The sequence below is a fragment of the Callorhinus ursinus genome, unplaced genomic scaffold (genome assembly GCF_003265705.2).
Source record: "Callorhinus ursinus isolate GAN/ISIS: 27379988/994484 unplaced genomic scaffold, GSC_fseal_2.0 scaffold44, whole genome shotgun sequence".
In the NCBI taxonomy this organism is placed as follows: domain Eukaryota; kingdom Metazoa; phylum Chordata; class Mammalia; order Carnivora; family Otariidae; genus Callorhinus; species Callorhinus ursinus.
This window is the reverse complement of record NW_027397106.1, coordinates 3,910,238-3,933,516: the sequence shown is the minus strand read 5'-3', so window position 1 is coordinate 3,933,516 and position 23,279 is coordinate 3,910,238. Positions and strand designations below refer to the sequence as shown.

Genomic DNA, 23,279 nt, shown 5'->3' with positions numbered 1-23,279 from the left:
ACCCAGCAGGCCTTCCCAGAGACTAGTCTCTATAGATCATATTTCTTCAAAATTGGCCTAGGCTAACTTGGCTTTTTGTTAACACGTGATACAATTAAACCATCTTAGCATTATACGGTCTTAAAAGAAAAGGCAAAAAAAATCTTTTTTTGGTTATAAAAAGTAATGAATAGCCTGCAACACTTGCCTCATATCCAAATGTGAGGGCCATAATGGTGATGAGAAAGCCAAAAAATGCTTCTAGCTTCCGTAAGCCTAAAGGGGAAAATGCAACAGTGAGCTCATAGAAGACAGACTTCTCCATTAGCCTCATGATGTAAAGTAGCTCCTTTGACTGACCCCTCCATTCCCACTCTCCTTACCATATTTGTCCAAAAAGAGAAATACGAAGGTATCTGCAATGGTGATGAGAACTCCACCCCAGAGAGGAACCCTAGGTCAGAGATAAGAAATGGAGATTAACAGGAAGAAAGGAAACGTTGAAAAACACTTTCTTTCCAACAGCTCTCCAGACAACACTTGGAAAAGCAAGGACTCACGGGGAGGGGACAGTGACAGTAAGTCAGGCCTTGGGTAGTTTAGGATCACAGCACCAACTGAATGAATTACATTCATTCAAACACTGACTGTCTACTAAGTCAAACATTTAGGATACAAAGCTGAAAAGTATGGGTCTTATCCCTCAAGGAGCTCACTGTCTAGTGGGACAAACTGATATACAAATAAATAATTGTAACACACAATGTCACACACTGTATAATAGAGGGATGAATAACCCGACATGAGAACATAGAACATACAGAGCCTACAGCTGCTAGGAGAGAAGGTGGCTCCAGAAAGGTTCCACAGAAAAAATACTTAAATTGAATCTTGAAAACTGAAAATTAGTTTGGTTTTTGTTTTTACATTTGCTTTGAAATCTAGCAAAATATTACTTTCTGGAGGAAAACCCCCTCACCTTCCTACAGACAGGAGATTGATCGCAATGGCTGAGCCAATAACTTCTTGCATATCTGAGCCAATGATAGCCAACTCCACCATCAGCCATAGGATAATTCGTGGGACCTAAATACCAAACAGCAGAAAGACATGGTTCTAATTAATCATTTCTAAGAACTTTCCCTACAGTTTGGAATTCACATTTGGCACTGACCCATCAACAGTCCTCCATAAGGCTTTGGTCTAGAGATGAAGAACCAGAACTGGGCTCCACCTGGCCCACCATTGTACTGTGGCCCCCAGCTGGAGAAAGCAAGGGTGCTTCTGTGTGGTGGTGCCTATGAGCCAAGGTCAGGACAGCAGCTGATCCTAATTTTTTTCTCTTACTTTCCACTCAATAGAGGAACGGAATTTCCAAGCATTAATTTCCACTTAATTTCCTATCTAAAAACAATCCAAAAGTTTTAGGGGAAAATGAGGATGCTAATATGGTCAAAATATTGTTCAGGAGAGAACAGAAAATGACCACAGAAGAAAATATCCTGACCGTGGCTGAAGAGACAAAACAAAAATGAAGAGGCTGGAGTCAACTCTAATGTAACGACAATATATAAGCAAGTGAAAAAGGACAAATATGTAAAGGGACTCAGGGCAAACTGGTTGAAATTGAGTGGCATATAATAAAACAGGAACCTAATCTGCTCAAAGAATCCAGGTGAAAGACAAGTTTAGTTAATACTGGCTCACAGAAGCCAAGGGAAAAAAAAATACCTTCAGGTATCTACTACCCAAAAAAATTATTACAAAAAACAACTGTTAAGATACATGAAGAGAAACTACAAGAAATTATAAATTACTAAGGTTTTTTTTAAGAAGCATATAAGGGGGAAAAAAGCAGATAAGCATAGTTTTTCACAGCCAGGAAAGGAGATTAAACATTTAGGACAAACCAGAGGCAGATCATTATCTTATCTAAAGGTGAACCTAGGTTAAAACTACTTTCCAGTCCATTCCTGCCTTAGATAGCAGGAAAGGCCCAAAATGTCCAGAAAAAAGTTGTGGAAGACAGTGTAACCTCCAGGGTCAGGGTAAATTGAAAAATAATTATTAACAAATCCAAAGATCCTGCCACAGAGAGTTTGTAGTAAAAGAGAAAACCTTATTTTTCAAATTGATGACAAAGTTAAACAAAAAAGAAAGTATGTATAATAGGAATATGGATGTATGAATGAAAGTGCTCAGAGCACTCCCACCCCTCCATGGGCTGGGCACTGCTAGATGTCAGAAGGCAGAATGAATGGTAAATATTTACTCAAACTGAATTTTTCTAAGGAAGCTTTCTGGCAAAAAGTGAATTTCAAGTTAAATTCTGAAGGAGTACAGAAATATGGGTTGGCAGCAAGAGGGGCTACAACATTTCCCCTGGAACTCATCCGCAGGGCACTGACCACCAAGTCCTCCACTATTTCAGTATACCATGAGGCCAGCACGTTCCACCAAACACACAGGTTCTTCTGAGATGAGTGACAAACAGGACACTACCCGGCTCACCTTGGGATACTGACGGTGACACACTTCAGCAAGATGCAACCCCGTGACCACTCCCAGTCTGGCTGCAAGGCGCTGGAGCAGAAGCCCCACCACGGTGGCCAACAGAAGAACCCAGAGCAACTAGAGAAGAACAAAATCCCAACATAACACTTACTACACAACTGGAGTGTTTTCGTTTGGTTGTTTGGTAATGTGAATGAGAAATACTACATTCAGGAACGAGTCCAGGTCAGGAATCAAATAACCTGAGTTCTGTTTCAGTTTGTACATATAACCTATTAGGTCACCTCAGATCTTTCTGAGCCTTAGTTTCTCCCTTGTTCGGGGAAAACTATGTGGAGTGGATAAAATAAATGTTAAAGCGAACTGTGTGTATAAAATAAATTTTAAAAACCAGATGGCAAAGTACTTTTCACCTAAGTGTCACTGCCAATGAAGTGTCTGCATATAACCTCCAAGGCTGATGATATCCAACAGGCAGAGTAGGGGGAAAGGATGTGAGGGTGTACTGTGTGTTTTTAAAAGGGACAGGGGTAGGACTAGATGTTCACCTTAAATCCAGCCACTGCTCCAGACTGCAAATCAGATTCGATGTTTCCTGGATCCAAGTAGGCAATGCTCATAAGAAAACCGGGTCCCGTGAAAGCCCAGAGTTTACGAAAGCTAAAACAAGAATACTATACAAGAGAGGAAGAGATCAAACTAATTATCACCTCCAAACTACTGATCTTATTAATCTGTTATTTTATCACATATAAAGCAACAATATCAGCTTCACAAGAACAAAGGATTTAGGATGTTGGATACTGGGTGTGTCCAAGTTCAACGTCCATCTTACCCACTTTTTTTTTTTAAAGATTTTATTTATTTGTCAGAGAGAAAGCACAGCAGGGGATGCAGAGTGAGAGGGAGAAGCAGGCTCGCTGAGCAGGGAGCCCAACTCGGGGCTTGATCCCAGGACCCTGGGATCATGACCTGAGCCAAAGGCAGACGCTGAACGACTGAGCCACCCAGGCACTCCCATCTTACCCACTTCTTATCAATAAACTGGCCACTTTCTCTGTCCATATAAGAACCCTTCCCTTACCTGCTCTTTCCATCAATCAGCCTCTCATTCTAAAACCTAAGTAACAGTATCAGTACCCTTGTGCCCAATCACTACCCAAAAGGGACAAAAGCCATGGTAAAAAAAGAACATGAAATTCATACTTTCTAGATCAAAAAATAATCACTAGTGCAATGTGGCAGCTGTTTTCAAGGCCCTCATTTGCCTGAACAGTTACTGTAAACAGTTCTTCTGATTACAAAAGTTGTCTTCAGAGACTGCTTGCCAAAATTCGATCTGAGGCTGTTGATCTTAAGTTGTCCAGCAGACTTTTCACTCCTAAGTCTTCCCTAAATACTGTTTTCCTCCAAGGATTTGTCACTAACCTCCTCCTCAGGAATGGTGATCTTCTCATCAAAGTAGGTAGTAAAGGGCTCCTGTGAGTGCTCAGTGGACCGGGGGAGAGAGGAGGTACTATAGGCCGGGTTGAGGGTACCAAGACTGGGAGAGTCCCCATGGTCTCCAGAAACATCATCTAAATTAACAGGTTGGAGAAGAAAGAAAAATGAACAAAATACACCAACAACTTGTCCTTAGCAACTTTTAAATTAAATCTTTTTAATACCTAAATGCACAAGACCAACCTGGCTCTACTCAATTTATTTCTAATATTTTATTTTCATCTATACTTTCAATAAATTAATTCCTAACTAGGCAGTATATTCATGTGGATGGAAATTCAGGAAATAAAAAAAGCTTATGGTAAAAAAGCTCCCTCCCACCCCTCCTCCCCAGCCACTTTGCTCTAGATGAGTTTTAACGCTCATCTCACAATGGTTTTCCTACTTTCACACTTCTATACACTCAGTTGGCAATTTTTAGAATCATTTCATTTTCTTCTAAAAACACTGATGCCTGGGGCTCAAAATAGAACATTACCCGACTAGCCATACTGGTAACCTAAAATCCTAACTTTTCGAAGAACAGAACTAGGTCCGTCTAGTGGGTTACTACCCTCCTCGGCCCCCACCCCCATCCATTATTTGGTAGGACTTAGTGAAAGAATCATCCTTGGACATTATACCTCTGTCAGGCTTCTCAAAAAAATGTGGAAGTTGACAAATCCTGCCACGGTTAGGCTAAAATCTGAAGCTGCAGGGAAACCACCAAACAGGAACCCTTTGCCTCCTAAGGCCTGCAGTGAAGCGCTTCAGGTCACGGGGTGTGGGCACCCTTGTGACAGGAGGGCTCATCTTAGACTGCTTATTAGTGTTTCTGACTCCTGCATTTTGCAGGTAATCTTAAATGCTGGGAAGGGGAGGGTCTGACAGAAAAGGGCTAATCTGCCAGAAGGATACAAAGCCCAGTTTGGTAGCTATCAAATGGCAATTTCAAAACACAGAGCTCTAATGTCAGGGTTTCCAAGAAATCCTTGCAACATCCAGTTAGAAAAACAAAAGCTTTCCTTCTATAGGAAGTGTGAAATGGCCCTGAATTGATGAGGAAATTTAAAGAAAAGGAATGAAAAGGGGAAATTTAGAATTTCTAAAGGGGAAATTTAGAATTAGAAAGAATTAGTCAAAACACTCCAGAAGATCTATGGAATACAAAGTTTAATGAGCTTGCTCGGTATTTTACTGCTCCTTAATATAAGTATCTGCAGTGCTGTGAAGTGCCAAAGCATTCTAAAGGTTTTTATGCCAGGCCTGTGATTAATACTTGCCCTTGCAAGCATTACTGCTACAGAAACCAAACTTGAAGCTTATCTTGGCTCAGCTCAGAATTGGAAATAAGATATGAGACAGATATTTATGGTTATCATTTATAGCCTAAGTTACTAGATGGTGACTGGATTGGACCTGATTGAAGCAGGTCTCTATGATTATACTGTTAGCTAGGGAAGAGGATTTAAGGACAATTTTTGTTGTAACAGATGACAAGAAGGAAAATATGGTCAATTTCTATTACTGATTTAAACCTAATTCCTAGTAAAAATCAGACAATAACAAAGCTGTAAATTACCATCTGGCATCTTCTGTTCAGGACCCAACACCATGGTGGATGCCTGAGTGTCCAAGTACTTAGAATAGGATTCTGGAAAGGAGAAAAAGGAGACAGGAATCAGCAAGAATAAACTAACAAGTTCAGAACAAGCATTTTGTTACTCCATACAACTGACCCCATACTAGATGAAAAGAATAATTCTCCTACTAAATTAAAGAACCTTGAAAATATTACAGTTTTCAGGGTATGATTAAGAGATATTTAATAAAAATTAAAAAGTCTTAATCACTTTTTGCTAGCAAGACTTTAAAACCAAACTGAAGCAAAAGATATTTCAGGGAAGTAGGCAAATACTTTTTAATAAGCATCCACAAAGAGGCTGCTAAGCAATCCCCCAGTCTCTGCCTTTGCTTCCAGATTAACTCAAGTATTTATTTAAAACCAGATGGATTTCCCCCAACTTTTATAAGTTTTTAAGGACAAAGATCTATGACTCTTTTTGATCTAAGAAACAATTTAAGCTCACGATTCAATTTTCTGGAAAGGGGGGAAAATAGCACCTCACCACTGGAGGGCCATTATTTCCCAGCCTCCTATTTCCTGAGGAGAGAGAGACTTCCCCTATAATGCTTCTCATTCCTCAACCCTTCAACAACCAAAAGAAGAAACTAATCACCATGGCTCTCCCTTCCTGGGCACTCAGGGAGAGATGAGGCACCAGAAGGACTAGGCATAGTCTGCAGGATGCCAGCACTTCTCTCCATCCCGCAAGGGAGTTAACGAGGGGTTGTCCCAGAGGTCTAGCGCCCTGACAGGTTAAGTTTAACTGGGGGGAGGAGGAGGATGGTCATAAGCCCATTTGGCCAAAGATCTATGGAATATTCTCCAGTCAACCCCACCAATAAGGTTGGCTTTTTTTACATTTCAATCTACTGATTAAGGAATCTATTTCTCAGTGGATTTCAAATTTATTATTATTTTTTTAAAGATTTTATTTATTCATGAGAGACAGAGAGAGGGAGACAGAGAGAGAGAGGCAGAGGGAGAAGCAGGCTCCCAAGGAGCAGGGAGCCCAATGCAGGACCCGATCCCAGGACCCTGGGATCCTGACCTGAGCCGAAGGCAGACGCTTAACCATCTGAGCCACCCAGGTGCCCTGGATTTCAAATTTAGAAGGAGAAAGATGAGGTAATATTTGTTAGCCCCAACCCCCACTTAAATCCCACTAAGAACGGTCCTACTGAACAAGTTATAAAGCCTCTCCTTAGTTATCTTTTACTGAAAAGTCTTTCTCTCTTCTCCCTTGTTCCTATCTGAACATTCTTCTACTTTCTTTTCTTAGATAATCTACCAATATATTCTGTCCCTGGAGGGTGCCTGGGTGGCTCAGTTGGTTAAGCGACTGCCTTCGGCTCAGGTCATGATCCTGGAGTCCCAGGATCGAGTCCTGCATCGGGCTCCCTGCTCAGCAGGGAGTCTGCCTCTCCCTCTGACCACCTTCCCTCTCATGCTCTCTCTCTACCATTCTCTCTCTCTCTCTCAATAAATAAATAAAAATCTTTAAAAAAATAAAATAAAAAAAATAAAGAATTTGGAATTCAGAGCTGAAGCGTTCTAGGTTTCATCCATCTTCCCAGATGTAAAACATACCACCACTTGCTAATTTGGAAAACATAATCTTTTGTCTCTATAATCACCAATATCAAGTATTTTGTTACAGTGGACAACTAGCCATGTCCCTCCTATCAGGTTTAAACCCACTAGATGGCTAACACCAGCCAGTAGATGCCAGTAACACTGACTACATTCAAACCCTCTTTAGCACCTTATCCGAATGGGATTTACATATCTGACCACTGAGACTAGCAGTAGACACTTGGATTCCAATCACAGCTCAGCCCCTTGGGCCCCACCCAGAGCTTTTATCCTTTTATTATACATATAATTCTAAGAAGTCAGGTTATAAGGTTATCCTAACCCATAATAAATTAGACACCACAAATCAGCTCTGAGACTTTAACTCTTATAGGAAAAGGTCTTGGACCACTTCATATGAGGCAAAGAGCTCTTCTTTATACTTTGATCAACTCTGAGAACGTTATTATTGTTGTGAAAAATAATGTTATTAATATTTTATTATTAATTATATTATTATTAAGAATAATTCAAATTGGGGCGCCTGGGTGGCTCAGTCATTAAGCGTCTGCCTTCGGCTCAGGTCATGATCCTAGGGTCCTGGGATGGAGCCCCACATCGGGCTCCCTGCTCGGTGGGAAGCCTGCTTCTCCCTCTCCCACTGCCTCTGCTTGTGTTCCCTCTCTTGCTGTGTCTCTCTCTGCCAAATAAATAAATAAAATATTTTTAAAAAAATAACTCAAGTTTCTTTGAATGTGGCCCTACTCACCAAGAACTGACTAAATTAGATTACTTTTGCAGTGATGACTGATATCCTGTGTAAGTCACAGAAGTGTTTAATCCATCTGAGGAAATTTCCTACCCAAAATAAGATTTTAAGAATTGAGATAGGGCGCCTGGGTGGCTCAGATGGTTAAGCGTCTGCCTTTGGCTCACGTCATGATCCCAGGGTCCTGGGATCGAGCCCCACGTCGGGCTCCCTGCTCCCTGGGAGCCTGCTTCTCCCTCTGCCTCTCTCTCTGTCTCTCATGAATAAATAAATAAAATCTTAAAAAAAAAAGAAAACAATTGAGATAGTAGTGTGTTTTACCCTGAGCCTGTAGTCTATAAAGGTGATAGTTAGGGGCGCCTGGGTGGCTCAGTCGGTTAAGCTCTGCCTTCGGCTCAGGTCATGATCTCCAGGTCCTGGGTTGGAGTCCCACATCGCATCAGGCTCCCTGCTCAGTCGGGAGTCTGCTTCTCCCTCTGCCTCCCCTCACTTGTGTTCATGCTCTTGCTCTCTCTCAAATAAATAAAATCTTTTTTTTAAAAAAAGGTTATAGTTAAATAATTTTAGGCAGAAATATTTCATGATAAAATTTTAAACAATTATTATTAGTATCCTAAGGGATTATTTCTATATTAGTTACATACAAAGCTAATAAATACAAGAAGTCTGGTCTTCTCTGAAATCTCAGGAATGTATTATTCCGAGAAAGAAAAAAACTATTCTAGATTCCAACTTTCAGTCAGCAAACTACAAGCTCTATTGCTTCCAGTGCCTACAGAACATAATGAGGGCAGGAAATAGAGTGGGTCAGTTATACCTGGTGAGCTGTACAGTATTTAATCTCCTTGAAAACTTAAGACCCATACAGAAGCAGTTAATATTAAAACAGTTTTGCTCTCTAGGACCATACCACCAGGTTGTTTCAGTCATTTAACTACATTAATGAAAAGATCAAGTTGAAATACAAGCAACTAGAATCAATCCAGCAATACTTTGATAATTATAAGCAACATAGCTTTTATATTCTAGTTCACCCTCAACCATAAAGTGTCACCTTCTTCCAAATCCAGTAAGTTTCCTCCTGTCAAACAGCAGTCAACAACAGAAAAAATGGCACTCTTGGTTAAATGTAATATAACTATTTTATCCCATTCCTTATCAAAAGTTGTTAAGAATGGGGGTGCCTGGGTGGGTCAGCCGGTTAAGTGTCTGACTCAGGGTTGTAAGATCAAGCCCCACGTCGCCCAGTGTGGAGCCTCCTTAAGATTCTCTCTCTCCCTCTGCTCTTCCTCCCCCCCCACCCTACTCCCCGCTCCAAAAAAGGTTGTAAGAATGTTTTACAAGTGGGGGTGCCTGGCTGGCTCAGTCAGTAGAGCCTGTGACTCTTGATTTCAGGGTCAGGAGTTCAAACCCCACACTGGGCGTAGAGATTACTTAAAAAAAAAAAAGTTTTACAAGATAAAAAGACTAATAAAATTACACTTTTTGTCTAAAATGCCAGAAGTGTACATACCCTTTGGCCCAGCAATTCTAAGAATGGATCTTAAAGAAATACTCACACAAGGAAGTATGTGCAAGGAAGTTTCCTGTAACATTCTTTGTAGTATCAAAAGACTAAAAACAATCTAGATATTAGTCAAGGACTAGTTAAACAAACTATGTACATTTACAGGATAGAATGCCATGCAGCTATTATAATAAAGCAAATCTAAATGTACTGATAGGAAACAATCTCCAAGACATGTTTTCAAGTAAAAAACCCACTGTATAGAATGGTGTGCAATCATTTATGTCAAGAAAAAAAAGAGATAATACACACTTGTACATGTATGGACTACCCCCTGGGGACATGCCAAAAACTGCTAATGCCATCCCCAAGATGAAGGAGCGGGGGAGCACAAACGAGGTCAGATGAAGGGAAGACCTCTCACTGAATATACCCTATATCCCATTTTGCACTTAAAAAATTTTTTTGTCATGTACTTGTATTATTTATTTTTTAAAAATATAAAGGTCATATGGATTCACTCAGCTTCTGAACAAACACTTTCAGGATGTATAGTTGAACTCTATCTGACAAAACTTCTGTCATGGATAACCAGAGATCTATACCTATCCAACTGGCAGGCATACACTGTCATAAGCTTAACCTACTACTACTTTGTCTTAGTGCCCAAACAGCCATGCTCTGAAATTATGAATTGGGAGTTTCACTTGAATGCAAAAAGTTAGAGGCCACGTCGTCAGGAAAGAGTTTCCTGACTCCTTAATTTGGGTATCCCCCCAAACACATACTAGCTTTAATCGATTCTGAACATCTAATTAACATGAATTCGTGTGTTCTGTTAACATTCACAAGAACTCAAGAAGAACAATTTTTTTAAGAACAATTTAGATAAGGGCACCTGGGTGACTCGGTCGGTTGGGCATCTGTCTTAGGCTCAGGTCATGACCCCAGAGTCCTGGGATGGAGCCCCATGTCGGGCTCCCTGCTCAGCGGGGAGTCTGTTTCTTCCCTCTCCCTCTGCCGCTCCCCCTGCTTGTACTCTTTCACTCTTGCTCTCTCTCTCTCTCAAAAAAAAAAAAAAAAAAAAACAACTTAGCCCAAATCGGTTTTATATTTTTTTAAAGATTTTTTTATTTATTCACGAGAGACAGACAGAGAGAGAGAGCGAGAGAGAGGCAGAGGCAGAGGAGAAGCAGGCCCCCCGCAGAGCAAGGAGCCGGATGTGGGACTCAATCCCAGAACCCTGGGATCATGACCTGAGCTGAAGGCAGATGCTTAACCGACTGAGCCACCCAGGCGTCCTCCAAATCTGTTTTAAAATTTGCTCTTAAGAAAGTCTGAAATACCGGGGCGCCTGGGTGGCTCAGTCGTTAAGTGTCTGCCTTCGGCTCGGGTCATGATCCCAGGGTCTTGGGTTCGAGCCCCACATTGGGCTCCCTGCTCCGCGGGAAGCCTGCTTCTCCCTCTCCCACTACCCCTGCTTGTGTTCCCTCTCTCACTGTGTGTGTGTCTCTCTCTGTTAAATAAAAATCTTTAAAAAAAAAAAAACGCTTACCTTAAAAAGAAAGAAAGAAAGAAAGTCTGAAATACCGAATACTAAAAAACATATAACTTAACTGTTTTCCCCCTACGGTTAAAAAAAAAAAGTTTGAATTTGAAATACTTCTTATAAAATTCCCCTATAGAGAACAAAGGTCCTCAAAATTATTTCACTGATTTCAGAGCTGTGTTCAACATTGCAAAGGTCTCCCTAAAATTAATTATAAGGCTTAAAGAGGAATGTTTTTGAACAGTCCTCTAATTCATCCCCTCTTTTTAACTCCCCTTCCCTATATAAATAAAATCAAAGGAAGAATTAAAGTAGAAAAAGAACTCTCATAGAGGGAACCAGAAGTGTTTGCATGGTAGCAACTGGTTAAATGTGAACAGGAATGTTTAAGTTGACTGGCAAAATTCACAGCAAAGTAGTCAGGGGTCGCTCTTGCGAAACAGGGAAGAATCAAACACCTCCACCCCGATTTAGACCCGGCTGCCCCCAAACCTCCACCAAAGCCCATGTAAGGAGTTAAGTCCTTAAACACTGACCAAAAACTGTTCTCTGGGAAAAAAAATAAAATAGAGATTATAATAAATAAAATAAAGTTGACTGGCAAAGCCACCTCTTCTCCCTCTTGGTGCTTCCCTCAGCCAATTTATCAGTGCCAGCAACATGCTTGTGACACAGTCAAAACTGCCAAATGCAGAGATGTAGGCTTTAGAAAGTGATATCCAAGTTGTTTATTTGAGAATAACAAGGAGCTGTGATAAAAATAAAAATTCCATTTGTCCTGAAGAAAATGTAAAAATTTCCGGATCCTTCTAAAATCCTTTTCCCTAAAAGTCTCCTTTATGGTTAAAGTACTTGATATTTCTATTAAACCATTATTATTAATGTAACACCTATGTCGTATAAGATGTTCTTCATGAAAGTAAGCTCCTATCCTGGATGACTGGGAGTCAACAAAACTCTGAATTATTCAAGTGGTTTGAACAGGGCTAATTGTTTTCTGAACCCTATATATTTTAATAAGGAAAATTACTAGTCACTTTTTTTTTTTTAAATAAGAGATTATTGCTTTCTTTGTTTTCCATTCCAGGTCAACAAAAAAGTACCATTTTCTGAGTCATTCCATTGAGGATGTCAATCTCATTAGTTCCAAAACTCAATTTGCCCCCACTGGAAATGAGGGGGAAAGAAACAGCTTAGAAAAGCCATGTGAACCAATTACTAGTAATGGAATTGAAATGGTAATCAAAACTCCCAACAAACAAAAGTCCAGGACCAGATGGCTTCACAAGTGAATTCTACCAAACATTTAAAGAACAGTTAATACCTAGTTTTCTCAAACTATTCCAAAATGTAGAAGAGAAAGGAAAACTTCTAATTTCATTCTACAAGGTGAGCATAACCCTACAATACCAAAACCAAAGATATTACAAAACAAAACACTTCAGGGGCACCTGGGCTCAGTCAGTTAAGCATCCAGCTCTTGATTTCGGCTCAGGTCAAGATCTCAGGATCATGAGATCAAGCCCTACATTGGGCTCTGTGCTCCGCGGAGAGTCTGCATGAGATTCGCAATGTCTCCCTCTCCCTCTGCTCCTACCCTGACTCACTCTCTCTCTCTCTCTCAAATAAATCTTAAACAAACAAACTACAGGCCAACATCCCTGTGAATACAGATGCAAAAACCCTCAACAAAATATCAGCAAACCAAATTCAACAATACATTAATAGGATCATTCATCATGATCAAGTGGGATTTATTTCAGGGATGCAAAGGTGGTTCAATATCTACGAATCAATGTGCTGTACCATATTAACAAGAGGAAGGATAAAAACTATACAATCATCTCAATAGATGCAGAAAAAGCATTTGACAAAATAGGGCATCTGTTCATCATAAAAACTCAACAAAGTGGGTATAGAATGAACATAATTCAACATAATAAAGGCCATATATAACAAATCCACAGCTAACATCATACTCAATAGTAAAAAGCTGAAAGCCTTTCCTCTAAGATCAGGAACAAGACAAGGACGTCCACTCTCACCACTTTTATTCAACATAGTACTGGAAGTCCTAGCTGCAACAATCAGATGAGAAATAAAGGCATTCAAATTGGTAAAGAAGTAAAACTGGCACTATTACCAGATGACAGGATATTATATACAGAATATCCTAAAGACCCCAGCAAAAAAACTATTACAACTAAGAAATGAATTCAGTAGGGGTGCCTGGGTGGCTCAGGTCATGATCCGGGGGTCCTGGGATCGAGCCCCGCATCAGGCTCCCTGCTCCGCGGGAAGCCTGCTTCTCCCTCCCCGACTCCCCCTGCTTGTGTTCCCTCTCTCGCTGTGTCTCTCTCTGTCAAATAAATAAAATCTTTAAAAAAAATGAATTCAGTAAAGTCGCAGGATACAAAATTAATACACAGAAATATGTTGTGTTTCTATACACTAAAATAAAGTAACAGAAAGGGAAATTAAGAAAACAATCCCACTTAAAATTCCACCAAAAAGAGTAAAATATCTAGGAATAAATTTAAGCAATGAGGTGAAAGACCTGTACTCTGAAAACTACAAGACATTGATAAAACAAATTGAAGATGACACAAATGGAAAGATTCACCAATGCTCATGGGTTGGAAGAATTAATATTGTTAAAATGTCCATACTATCCAAAGCAGTCTATAGATTCAATGAAATTCCTAACCTAACCCTTTGAATCTGTATTTCTGTATCCTTTAGGTAAGTAACTAGTAGTGCAACTGCTGGGTCTTAAGGGAGTTCTATTTTTAACTTTTTGAGGAACCCCCATACTGTTTTCCAGAGTGGCTACACCAGTTTGCATTCCCACCAACAGTGCAAGAGGGTTCCCCTTTCTCCACCTCCTTGCCAACACCTCTTATTTCCTGTGTTGTTAATTTTAGCCATTCTGACTGGTGTGAGGTGATTATCTCCTTGTAGTTTTGATTTGTACTTCCCTGATGATGGTATTGGCACAAACATAGACACATAGTTCAATGGAACAGAACAGAAAACCCAGAAATGAACCCACAACTATATGGTCAATTTATCTTCAACAAAGCAGGAAAGAATATCCAATGGAAAAAAGACTGTCTCTTCAACAAATGGTGTTGGGAAAACTGGAGAGCCAACATGCAAAAGAATGAAACTGGGCCACTTTCTTACACTATACACAAAAACAAACTCAAAATGATTTAAAGACCTAAATGTGAGATCTGAAACCATAAAACTCCTAGAAGAAAATATAGGAAGTAATCTCTTGGACATCTGGCCTTAGTAACATAGTTATGGATATAACTCAGGCAAGGGAAGCAAAAGCAAAATAAACTACCCGGACTATACCAAAATAAAAATGTTTCTTTTTTTTTAAGATTTTATTTATTTATTCATGAAAGAGAGAGAGAGGCAGAGGGAGAAGCAGGTGTGGGACTCAATCCCAGGACCATGGGACCATGACCTGAGCCAAAGGCAGATGCCTAACCAACTGAGCCACCAGGTGCCCCCCCCCACAAAATAAAAAGCTTTTGCACAGCAAAGGAAAACATCAACAAAACAAAAAGGCAACCTACAGAAAGGGATAAGATATTTATAAATGATATATCTGATAAGAGGTTAACATCCAAAATATATAAAGGACTTCTAAAACTGAAAACAAAAAAATTCTGATTAAAAATGACAGAGAACCTGAATAGACATTTTTCCAAATATGTAGAGATGACCAACAGACACACGAAAAGATGCTCCATGTGAGTAATCATCAGTGAAATACAAATCAAAATCACAGTGAGCTATCACCTCATATCAGTGAGAATGGCAAGTATCGAAGACAAGAAACAAGTGTTTATGACGATGTGGAGAAAAGAGAACCCTTGTGCTCTGTTTGTGGGAATATGGACTGGTGCAACCACTGTAGAAAACAGTATGGTGATTCCTCAAAAAACTAAAAATAGAAATGCCATATGATCTAGTATTTCCACTACTGGGCATTTACCCCAAGAAAATGAAAACACTAATTCAAAAAGATATATGCTCCCCTAGGTTTATTGCAGAATTATTTATAATAGACCAGATATGGAAGCAGCCCAAGTGTGTATAGATAGATGAAAGGATAATGAAAAAGTGATAAATACACACACACACACACACACACTATACTATTACTTAGTCGTAAAAAAGAATGACATCTTGCCATTTGTGACAACCCAGATGAACCTACAGGATATTATGCCAAGAGAAATAAGTCAGAGAAAGACAAATACCATATGATTTCACTTATATGTGGAATCTAAAAAGCAAAACAAACAAATGAACAGACTCTTAAATACAGACAACAAACTGATGGTTTCAGAGTGGAGGTGGGAGGGAAGATGGGCAAAATAGGTGAAAAGGGATTAAGAGGTGCAAACTTCCAGTTATCAAATAAACAGATCATGGAGATGCAAAGTACAGCATAGGGAATATAATCAACAATACTATAATAACATTCTATGGTGACAAATGGTAACTCCACTTACCAGTGGTAAGCATCCCATAATGTATAGAATTGTCAAATCACTGTTGTACACCTGACACTAACGTAACACTGTATGTCACCTATAATAAATAGTTTCTTAAAAGCCATATGAATTTCTAAATTATTCTTGAGGATGTGAAGTTTAGAATTTTTAAAATTTAGATATAAGTGTATCCTATTTTTCTCTTATGAAAATGAACTTGACATAAAATGAGGAAAAGATAGGTTTGAGGACTGATTACACCTACTTCTGCAAAGAAGCAAAGTGAGAAGTCCCTGTGGAGTCAGTTTAAGAAAGAAGTCTCGAAATTCTAATCTTCACTACCTAAGTAGAGAATGTCTTCAGCCAAAAGCCACACAAACACGCCCAGTTCATAAAGTACAAACAGTACTCCTATTGTATCATGCGCTTAATACACATCAGGGCTTGTGTATATGTGTCTCTCTTTCTCAGTCTGGCACAATGGCCATTAAGATACCAGCGTAGGCTGTTCTTCATTTTACTGACTTTATATACCATAGAACAATCTCAAAATTGGGAGAATCTTGCTTAATCTACCGGAGACCACAATTTCAACTCAACATCAAGTCTGTGGTTTCTCACCTGAGCTGGACTTCCGAGAATCTGTGTTCTAGAGTTGGAAGGAAGACCTGACACTGAGAACACCTAATGATAAAAAAGAAGAAAGAGAAAATGTTAAGCCGCCAGGAGGGAGGGAGTCAGATATGGGGAGAGAGGACAGGCGATAACGAAACTGGCTGCCGGGGTGTCGAAGATGATAACCGCCGGAGAAATGTGGCCAGGCTGTCAGGAAGTACTGATCTCTCAGACAAAAATATCACTCATCAACCAGACTTCAGAATTAGAAGGGCCTGATACCTACTAAACAGAACACGTTCTCGGCCCATTGCTGAGGCTTAACCAGCTTTCCCACCTCTTTGGCTGCTGACATGTCAGGGGCACTAAGTCCTACTTCTATACAGCTTGGTCTTTGCTCCTCTCAGTTTTCATACAGAGAACTTCCTCTGGTTTCCTCCTGATCAGAGGTATATAGGAGCGGGTTTCCCTTTGGGAGAACTGACCTGGCCTCCCGACCTGACACATCAATCCCAGAATACAACTACAAGCTCTGTGAACGATTTCAGAGACCCTTTATATTGAAGTAAGACAGTCTATTAAACCACCTTATACCCACTGATGGCTCAGAAAAAATGTTTCGCCCTCGTACTTGCTTGAGTAATTAAATGTGAAGAATGATTATTATTAGACTACATTCAACTCATTTATTCCAATGACACATATTGGCCTCTTGGATGTAGCCTGGCCTTAACAATTTGAGTACATATTTTCCTCAACATGTCTTTTCTTAAAGCAAAGAAAAGTTGTATGTACAGACAAACGCTTACTACAAGATTCTCTGGCTGTATATATGCCTCCTTTTGCCCTTTGGAGCCTGTTAAAATCTTAATAATTAACTTGTAGTCTTCTCCTTTCATTACCTAGGAGTTTTAACAGACACTTGATCATTAGTGATAGATGGGACCAAAACAAACAAAAATAACCCATCCCAGATGACCTACTAGCAATAAGCACAAAGAAAAGACCCTAAGTTCCCAAATTTAAGTTTTTACTGGAAATTGTGACCCTTACATTAAAAAAAATGTAAGTTATTCTAGACTTACATTAAAAGTGGAAGAGGAATTAGACAATAAATATATTTTTATTATTCTCAGCCAAATGTTTTAATATTCCATTCTGATATTATTATAGTTTATAATACAAACAATGTTGCATTTTACCCATGATATTCCTGATACCTGAAGGGCTGTTCTTTGTATCTCCATGGGCCAATAAATGTTAATTGTTCAATATATGTTTGTTAAATTATCAAAAGAATAAATGTCATCTGACGAGTGAGACAACAAGGGTCAATGTTTTCCAAATTCTTATATTCTGCACATCCACACGCTCCCTGCCTTCTTTTCCAAAATATTTTATTCAAACCAGAAACTCAGATGACAAAGATGACAACAATACTAGGGCAAAATGCTTCCCTTTTGCCTCAAACACTCAACTCTTGAAGATGTCACTCCCCTTCCTCCTTATTCGGGCACAAGTAAAGAGATTCCAAGAAGACACTGTACTCTCAACAAACCAACATCCAACTTTCAACCCTATAGAACTACTAAACTATCTCATTCCAAAGCTAAATAAGTGAACTTAAAGCATCCATACTTCACCCAAAGCGGGCCAGCATACTGCTGCAGTAAGTGACGCTCTTTTTCATAAATTCAGAGTTTCTCATTTTGTGATTATGCTATGTGTATAAAAAGCAGCTTTCAGGGAAGGGAAGAATCAGAAGACAGAACAGTCTTCCAGTAGTGCCTTCCAGACAACAAGAAAACTTGAGACTTTTAAGCTCACAGAAAGGGTATATACCTGTCAGCAGACATTTGTATTTGTGTACATGGAGAGAAGGCAAGGAATAAAGAGGTCTCTGACTCCACAGCACCCACCCAAAAGATGCTACTTTATGGATACCATTCTCTAGCCTCTCACCTTCACTTCCCTGAGTCAAAACTGAAATAAAGCTGCTTAGTAGTTGCTCTATAGAGTAATCCAAGGAACCACTGCTGAGATCCTAACAGTAAAGACTGGATTCATACCAAACTTCCCCATTCACTAACAAGAAGTGCTGCCAGGCTGCCCAGAAATTCCCCTCCCGAGTCCCACAGCCATCCCGGAAACATTAGACACCAAGTATGCTGCAATCGTGGCCTTTTTGGTATTGGATCCAAAATAAACTGTGCCTAGCCTAAGACTGTAAATGAAGTATTTTCCGATGAAAAACTAAACAGCCAAAGAAGTTCTGAGGTTTCATTTACCCAACACAGCTGTCACTAGACATACCTAGTATAGAGATAGGTGCCAACCTTATTTAATGGTAAAAATAAACACCCAGTAGAAAGCCTCTAATCATATGGAATTATACTATACCTTCAGGTCAACATTACTGCCATGGATGGAAAACAAGGCCCTAAGGGTTCTTCCACAATAGGCTCCAGATTCTGAGCAAAGATTAAATAAGTAGTAATGTCAGAATTCTTTAGTTTGGAATCTTTAGGGGAAGGAAGGCACAGGTAAGTAATACAAACTCCTACACGCCAAGAACTGTTCTAAGCACCTTATGTGTATGGTTACTTTGTACTCACCAACAACCCTGTAAGACTGATATTATCAATCCCCATTTTAAGTACCCAGAAACAAAAGAACCAAGAGGCTAAGCACCTTGCTCGAAGGGTTAACACAGCCAAGAAGTGGTGCAAACTGGTAGGCCTTCGATTTCACAGGAGTCAAGGTAAACAGTGCCCCCGGTTTCACCAATATTCACTAAAATTAATGGCCAGCAAAAGTTTCTGGAAGCCTATCTGCCCTTGCCTCTCCTTCCACAGAATTTTCTTTTTGTTTTCCACCTTAAAGATATGCCACGTTCCTTTAACTTCACAGCACTCCTCTGAAGGCAATGCATAGGAAAACTTGAGCCCAGGTTTCTCAACTTCTCCCTTAAGGAAGCTCTCTGAAATCCTCGGATACATGAAGTGGGGTATTGGGGGTAATCAAAAGTGGAAACGAATCCAAAGACAGAATATCAAAATACAAGCGACATTTTTTAAAGGTAGGATTACAGGGACACCCAACAGTCGGAGAGCATCCATCCCACTTACACACCCTGTGCTACAGTGCCCCCTGTAATAGTACCTGGAGCCTGGCAGGCGCACAAACAGCCCTAAAACCAATCTACACACGAGTACTCAGCGGCCTCCCCAGGCCCTGCACTGCAAAGCGCTCCACGGACGTCGGCTGCACTAAAGTGAACTTTATTGTTGGAGAGGGGCGGCGGGAGGCCAAGGGCGCGGGCGCGGGCCCAGAGCTCTGCAGATAAGGAGGAGGCTGCCGGGACCTTGCCCTGTGCCGGTCGCCTCCTCCGCGGCGTGAAGCCGGTTAGCGCACCCTCGGTCACGGGATCCGGCGGGGCGGCAGGTCCAGCCAGGGGTTCGGCCATTTCTCCTAGGCCTCGGCGGGGAAGGGACCAAGCCCCCACAACCTCAGGCGTCCGCTTCCCGCCCCCCCCACCCCCGGTCTCCGTCTTCCTTCGAAGAATGCGGCTCCGTCCTGCCCCCGCGCCTTAGGCCCTCCCGGCCCGCACCGCCCCTCGCTGTTCCGCACGACGCCCCGCGCGCCCCACGCTGTCCCCGGCGCCTGCTCCCTCGCCCACCCTTTAGCCGCCCTGCGCCCTCCCGGCCCGCCTAGGGAAGGCGGCGCGGTCGCGTGACCCCTGACCTCGCCTGCCCGTCGCCTTACCGGCTCCGCAACCACCTGACAAGATGCCCTCGCGCTGGCAGCTCCATATCCCGGGAGCTAGCGCCAAGCGGGCCAACCCCCACACGCCCCGCGATTGGCCAACAGGACGGCAGTTGCACATTCCCATTGGCTGGATTCCTCGTATTCCCCGTAGTAGCGGGCGCGCGTGGCCAGCTGACGGCGTCCCGAGGCTCCGCCCGCCCCCGGGTCAGGCTGGAGGCGGGGCCACGGCGGCCTCGGCGGGAGGTGCCTCCAGTGGAGCCCGTGGCTTGCGCAGGTCCTACTCGCTGAGTGCGGATTCGGAAGTTGACACGGCGCGGGCGCTCCCGGGACACTCAAATTTCCTACTGTAGTTAGCCGCTGCCTCACATTAGATACTGGCAGTCGAGCCCCTTTTTTTCTGTAGACATTGCTCTACGAGGTACGGCTCCACTATATAAAGTTTAGCCAACCTGACAGGACCGTCTCCTCTCGTCCCCAGAGTCACATCATAGTATCTGCAGCCTCACCAAAAGCAATACCACACCTGGGAGGTACGGCGGAACATCAGCTAGTGCGGCCAGTTCCACCACATCAGGTGCCCTACTCCCATCCTGTCTGTCTCGCTTCTTCCCCCAGGCTTTATCTCTATCTACCTAAAAGTAAACCCACTCCAGCCCACCCTCAACCTCACGCTCCAGTCTTTCCCTGAAGATAATGGCCAGACTAGTAGCGCTTTAGAGGGAAGAAAAATGGTCTGACAAGCCACCCTCACTTTCTGCAATGTCCCTTAGAACATCCAGAAACATTCTTAGACACCCCCCCTACAGCTTACATTAAAGATAACCGAGCTTATTTGACCAAATTGTAGACCTAGAAAGGAAAAGCATCAACCCCTCCAACTTCTTTCTTCATGTAAAAACTGGTAGGAGAAAATTTTATTAGATAGTAAAAAGAGTCCAAGAGAGGATGATAGGAGAGTGAACTGCAAAAAGAAAAATCCAAATCAAGTACAAAGTAAAAAACTCAGGGACAAAAAAAGTGGGGCCGAGCATCCTCAGTTATCTGATACAGGCTGGTTTCCATACAGAATTTCTCCTGGAGAGAAAAAAAAAACACACACACAATAATTAGTTCTGACAATCTCTCAACAAAACACCTGGGTAGTTTCAGCAAGACTTGATGAAGTCCCTCCAGACCAGAACCTTTCCTTTGGGAACGTCTGCTGCAACTAGAAAGTAAAATGGCTGGAGCCATTCTTGTCACCCTGCCAGGTCTGCTCAGCTGAGCAATCTCCTTGGGCTTTTGCTGGCTACTTACTGAGCTCACAGTGTGGAGCTTCCTCCATCTTACGTTGCTTCTTCATTGGGCCGACTGGATTTGACTTTTCCCAGTGTCGGCTCCTGCCTCTATATATGCAGACAAGTGCGCCTCCCTTGGTTAGATAAGGGCACTTTGGGCTGCCCTGAGCAACACCACATTGGTAAAGACACTGCGGGGAGTTTCAAGAGGCAAGCCACACCCTTCAAGGCCTGATCAAATTTCATCTTTGACCTGCCATGAAAAGGGAAGCCTGATATATCGGCCACTCCTGGATATTAAAGAACAGTTAATTGAGTCAGAAAACTTTTATTCTAAGATTTCATTTTTGATCTGTTTGGCAGGACCTGGAGGCCAGCCTGTGAGTGCCAGTGGATGAAAGGGGTGGAGTAAAAGGAATTGCGTTCCTTCAGGATGCCGCTCCCCTTAGTGTGAAACCAGTCAGGGCACTTGTACCAGGCCAGCATGTGTGCTAGGACTCTGCTCCCCTAAGGTGTGAGCTGAAACCAATTAACCCCAAGCCCGACAGTCTACTAGTATTTTCCATAGGTGCGTGCAGCACTGATGCAATTATGAGGAGTCCCAGCGTGCGGGTAAAAATACCGCCTAGTCCATTCCTTGGGATCTGAGGGACCTGCTGGCATCAGCCTGGTTAATCAGTGATCCATAGGCCGACCACAAAGCCGTGCAAACCCAGGACTGGGGTGCCTGAAAAAAAAAAAAAAAAAAAAAAAAAAAAAAAAACAACCTGAGACTGTAGAAAAACAAATCCAGAGCAAGTCCAGAATTTCCCAATCTGGGAGGAGGGGAACTGAAAGATTGCGGAAATGATGCCTCTGGCAAATAGTTTAGTAGGCCAGCTGGAGGCACAGGTGGAAAGGAGACAGAAGGGGGAGGTGAGGAGAAGGAGGTGGGATACTGGGAGCAAGAAGTGGCTGCCTTCGGAAAGTTTCGTGATAGTTTTAAAGAAAATGTGCTTAATACCATAAGAAACATATGCAAATGTGTATGATAGAAATAATCTTCGAATGGAAAAGAAAGAAAAGACTAATAGATTTATATTAGTCAAAGTAGGCTTCTAGCAAGTGGCTCTGCTTCCTACTCAGAACAGTCATAGTGTCAGTGGAAGGATCTATGATCTCCTGCCCTGGACCCAGATGAAGATCTCTGCGCTAAAAGTCCTATCATTACAACCTGACCTGCTCCCTGTCCTTGTTCTACCTCAGACAACGTCCCTAATATAGAGCTGCCTTAGATGGTGTTGGCCACCAATTTTCTGCTTCACAGGAAAATAGAAGTTCATATGAAATCATCCACGAACTAAAATGTTGGAGGAAAAAGCCCTGTTTGAGGAATTCCAAAAATAGGAATGGATTTTACAATGAGACTCTACATATCTCCTGTTTCCTTTACTCAGCAGTTTGTCCCAACATTACACACTCCACTCATATACACTCCAGGTCTGCAATTCCTACTGACAACATTAATGAAATTCTTATTATGTGTCTGTATCAAACACCATATTTAAGGTCACAAACATGAATTATCCTCACAAGAGATTTGTAAGGCAGGAACTATATTTTGCAATTTAGGAACCTAGGTCTTAGGGAGGTTTCTTGCCTAAGTACATACATCTAGTTAGTGGCAGAGCCAGTCTTTGAACACAGATCTGCTCTTCAAGAACCAGCACTCAACCACCATACCGTACTGCCTCTATTGTGTACGTCTAAAACAATTCCCTTTCATTCAAATCTAGCTCAAAAATGATCTTTCGTAACATCCTATTGTAAGTTCCCTGAACATTCCATATTACCACCCTAGCCAACTCATTTCTGTGTAGATGTTAATATGTATTTGCATCATGTGTGCCCTTTATTGAAATAGAAGACTTTTCTTTCCATACTTACCTTCTACTCACTCTCCAAGTATTCTTTTTGGTGCTTTTGTTTTCCCTGAAACAGCTGCCTGGAATTTAACTCCTCCCACCCCTCCCCTTCCTTACCTGGAAAACATCATCATCATTATTATTATTATTTAAGCTTCCCTTGAAATATACCCCCCTGACTCCTCCAGGCAGTGTTAGC

General features: G+C 41.6%; 1 protein-coding gene across 6 annotated transcripts in view; it reads right to left on the bottom strand.

Annotated features, from left to right (window-relative positions):
- The window catches only part of SLC11A2 (solute carrier family 11 member 2), a 40,029-nt gene extending 18,760 nt beyond the window's left edge, over nucleotides 1–21,269 (bottom strand). For 2 of the 6 annotated variants that reach the window (XM_025882969.2, XM_073881995.1), the window contains exons 1-8: nucleotides 19,897–20,096; nucleotides 5,558–5,629; nucleotides 3,922–4,070; nucleotides 3,042–3,167; nucleotides 2,491–2,610; nucleotides 959–1,065; nucleotides 363–433; nucleotides 188–255 (exon numbers count right to left, since the gene is read on the bottom strand). In XM_025882969.2, the coding sequence (XP_025738754.1) occupies nucleotides 188–255; nucleotides 363–433; nucleotides 959–1,065; nucleotides 2,491–2,610; nucleotides 3,042–3,167; nucleotides 3,922–4,070; nucleotides 5,558–5,629; nucleotides 19,897–20,023 (840 nt within the window). In that variant the 5' untranslated portion in view covers nucleotides 20,024–20,096. Of the gene's footprint in view, nucleotides 1–187; nucleotides 256–362; nucleotides 434–958; nucleotides 1,066–2,490; nucleotides 2,611–3,041; nucleotides 3,168–3,921; nucleotides 4,071–5,557; nucleotides 5,630–8,264; nucleotides 8,473–16,137; nucleotides 16,201–19,896; nucleotides 20,097–21,195 lie in introns of those variants that run through there. The other 4 variants (XM_073881994.1, XM_073881993.1, XM_025882971.2 and 1 more) reach the window with 4 other exon arrangements.
- Between the last annotated feature and the right edge of the window lie 2,010 nt (nucleotides 21,270–23,279).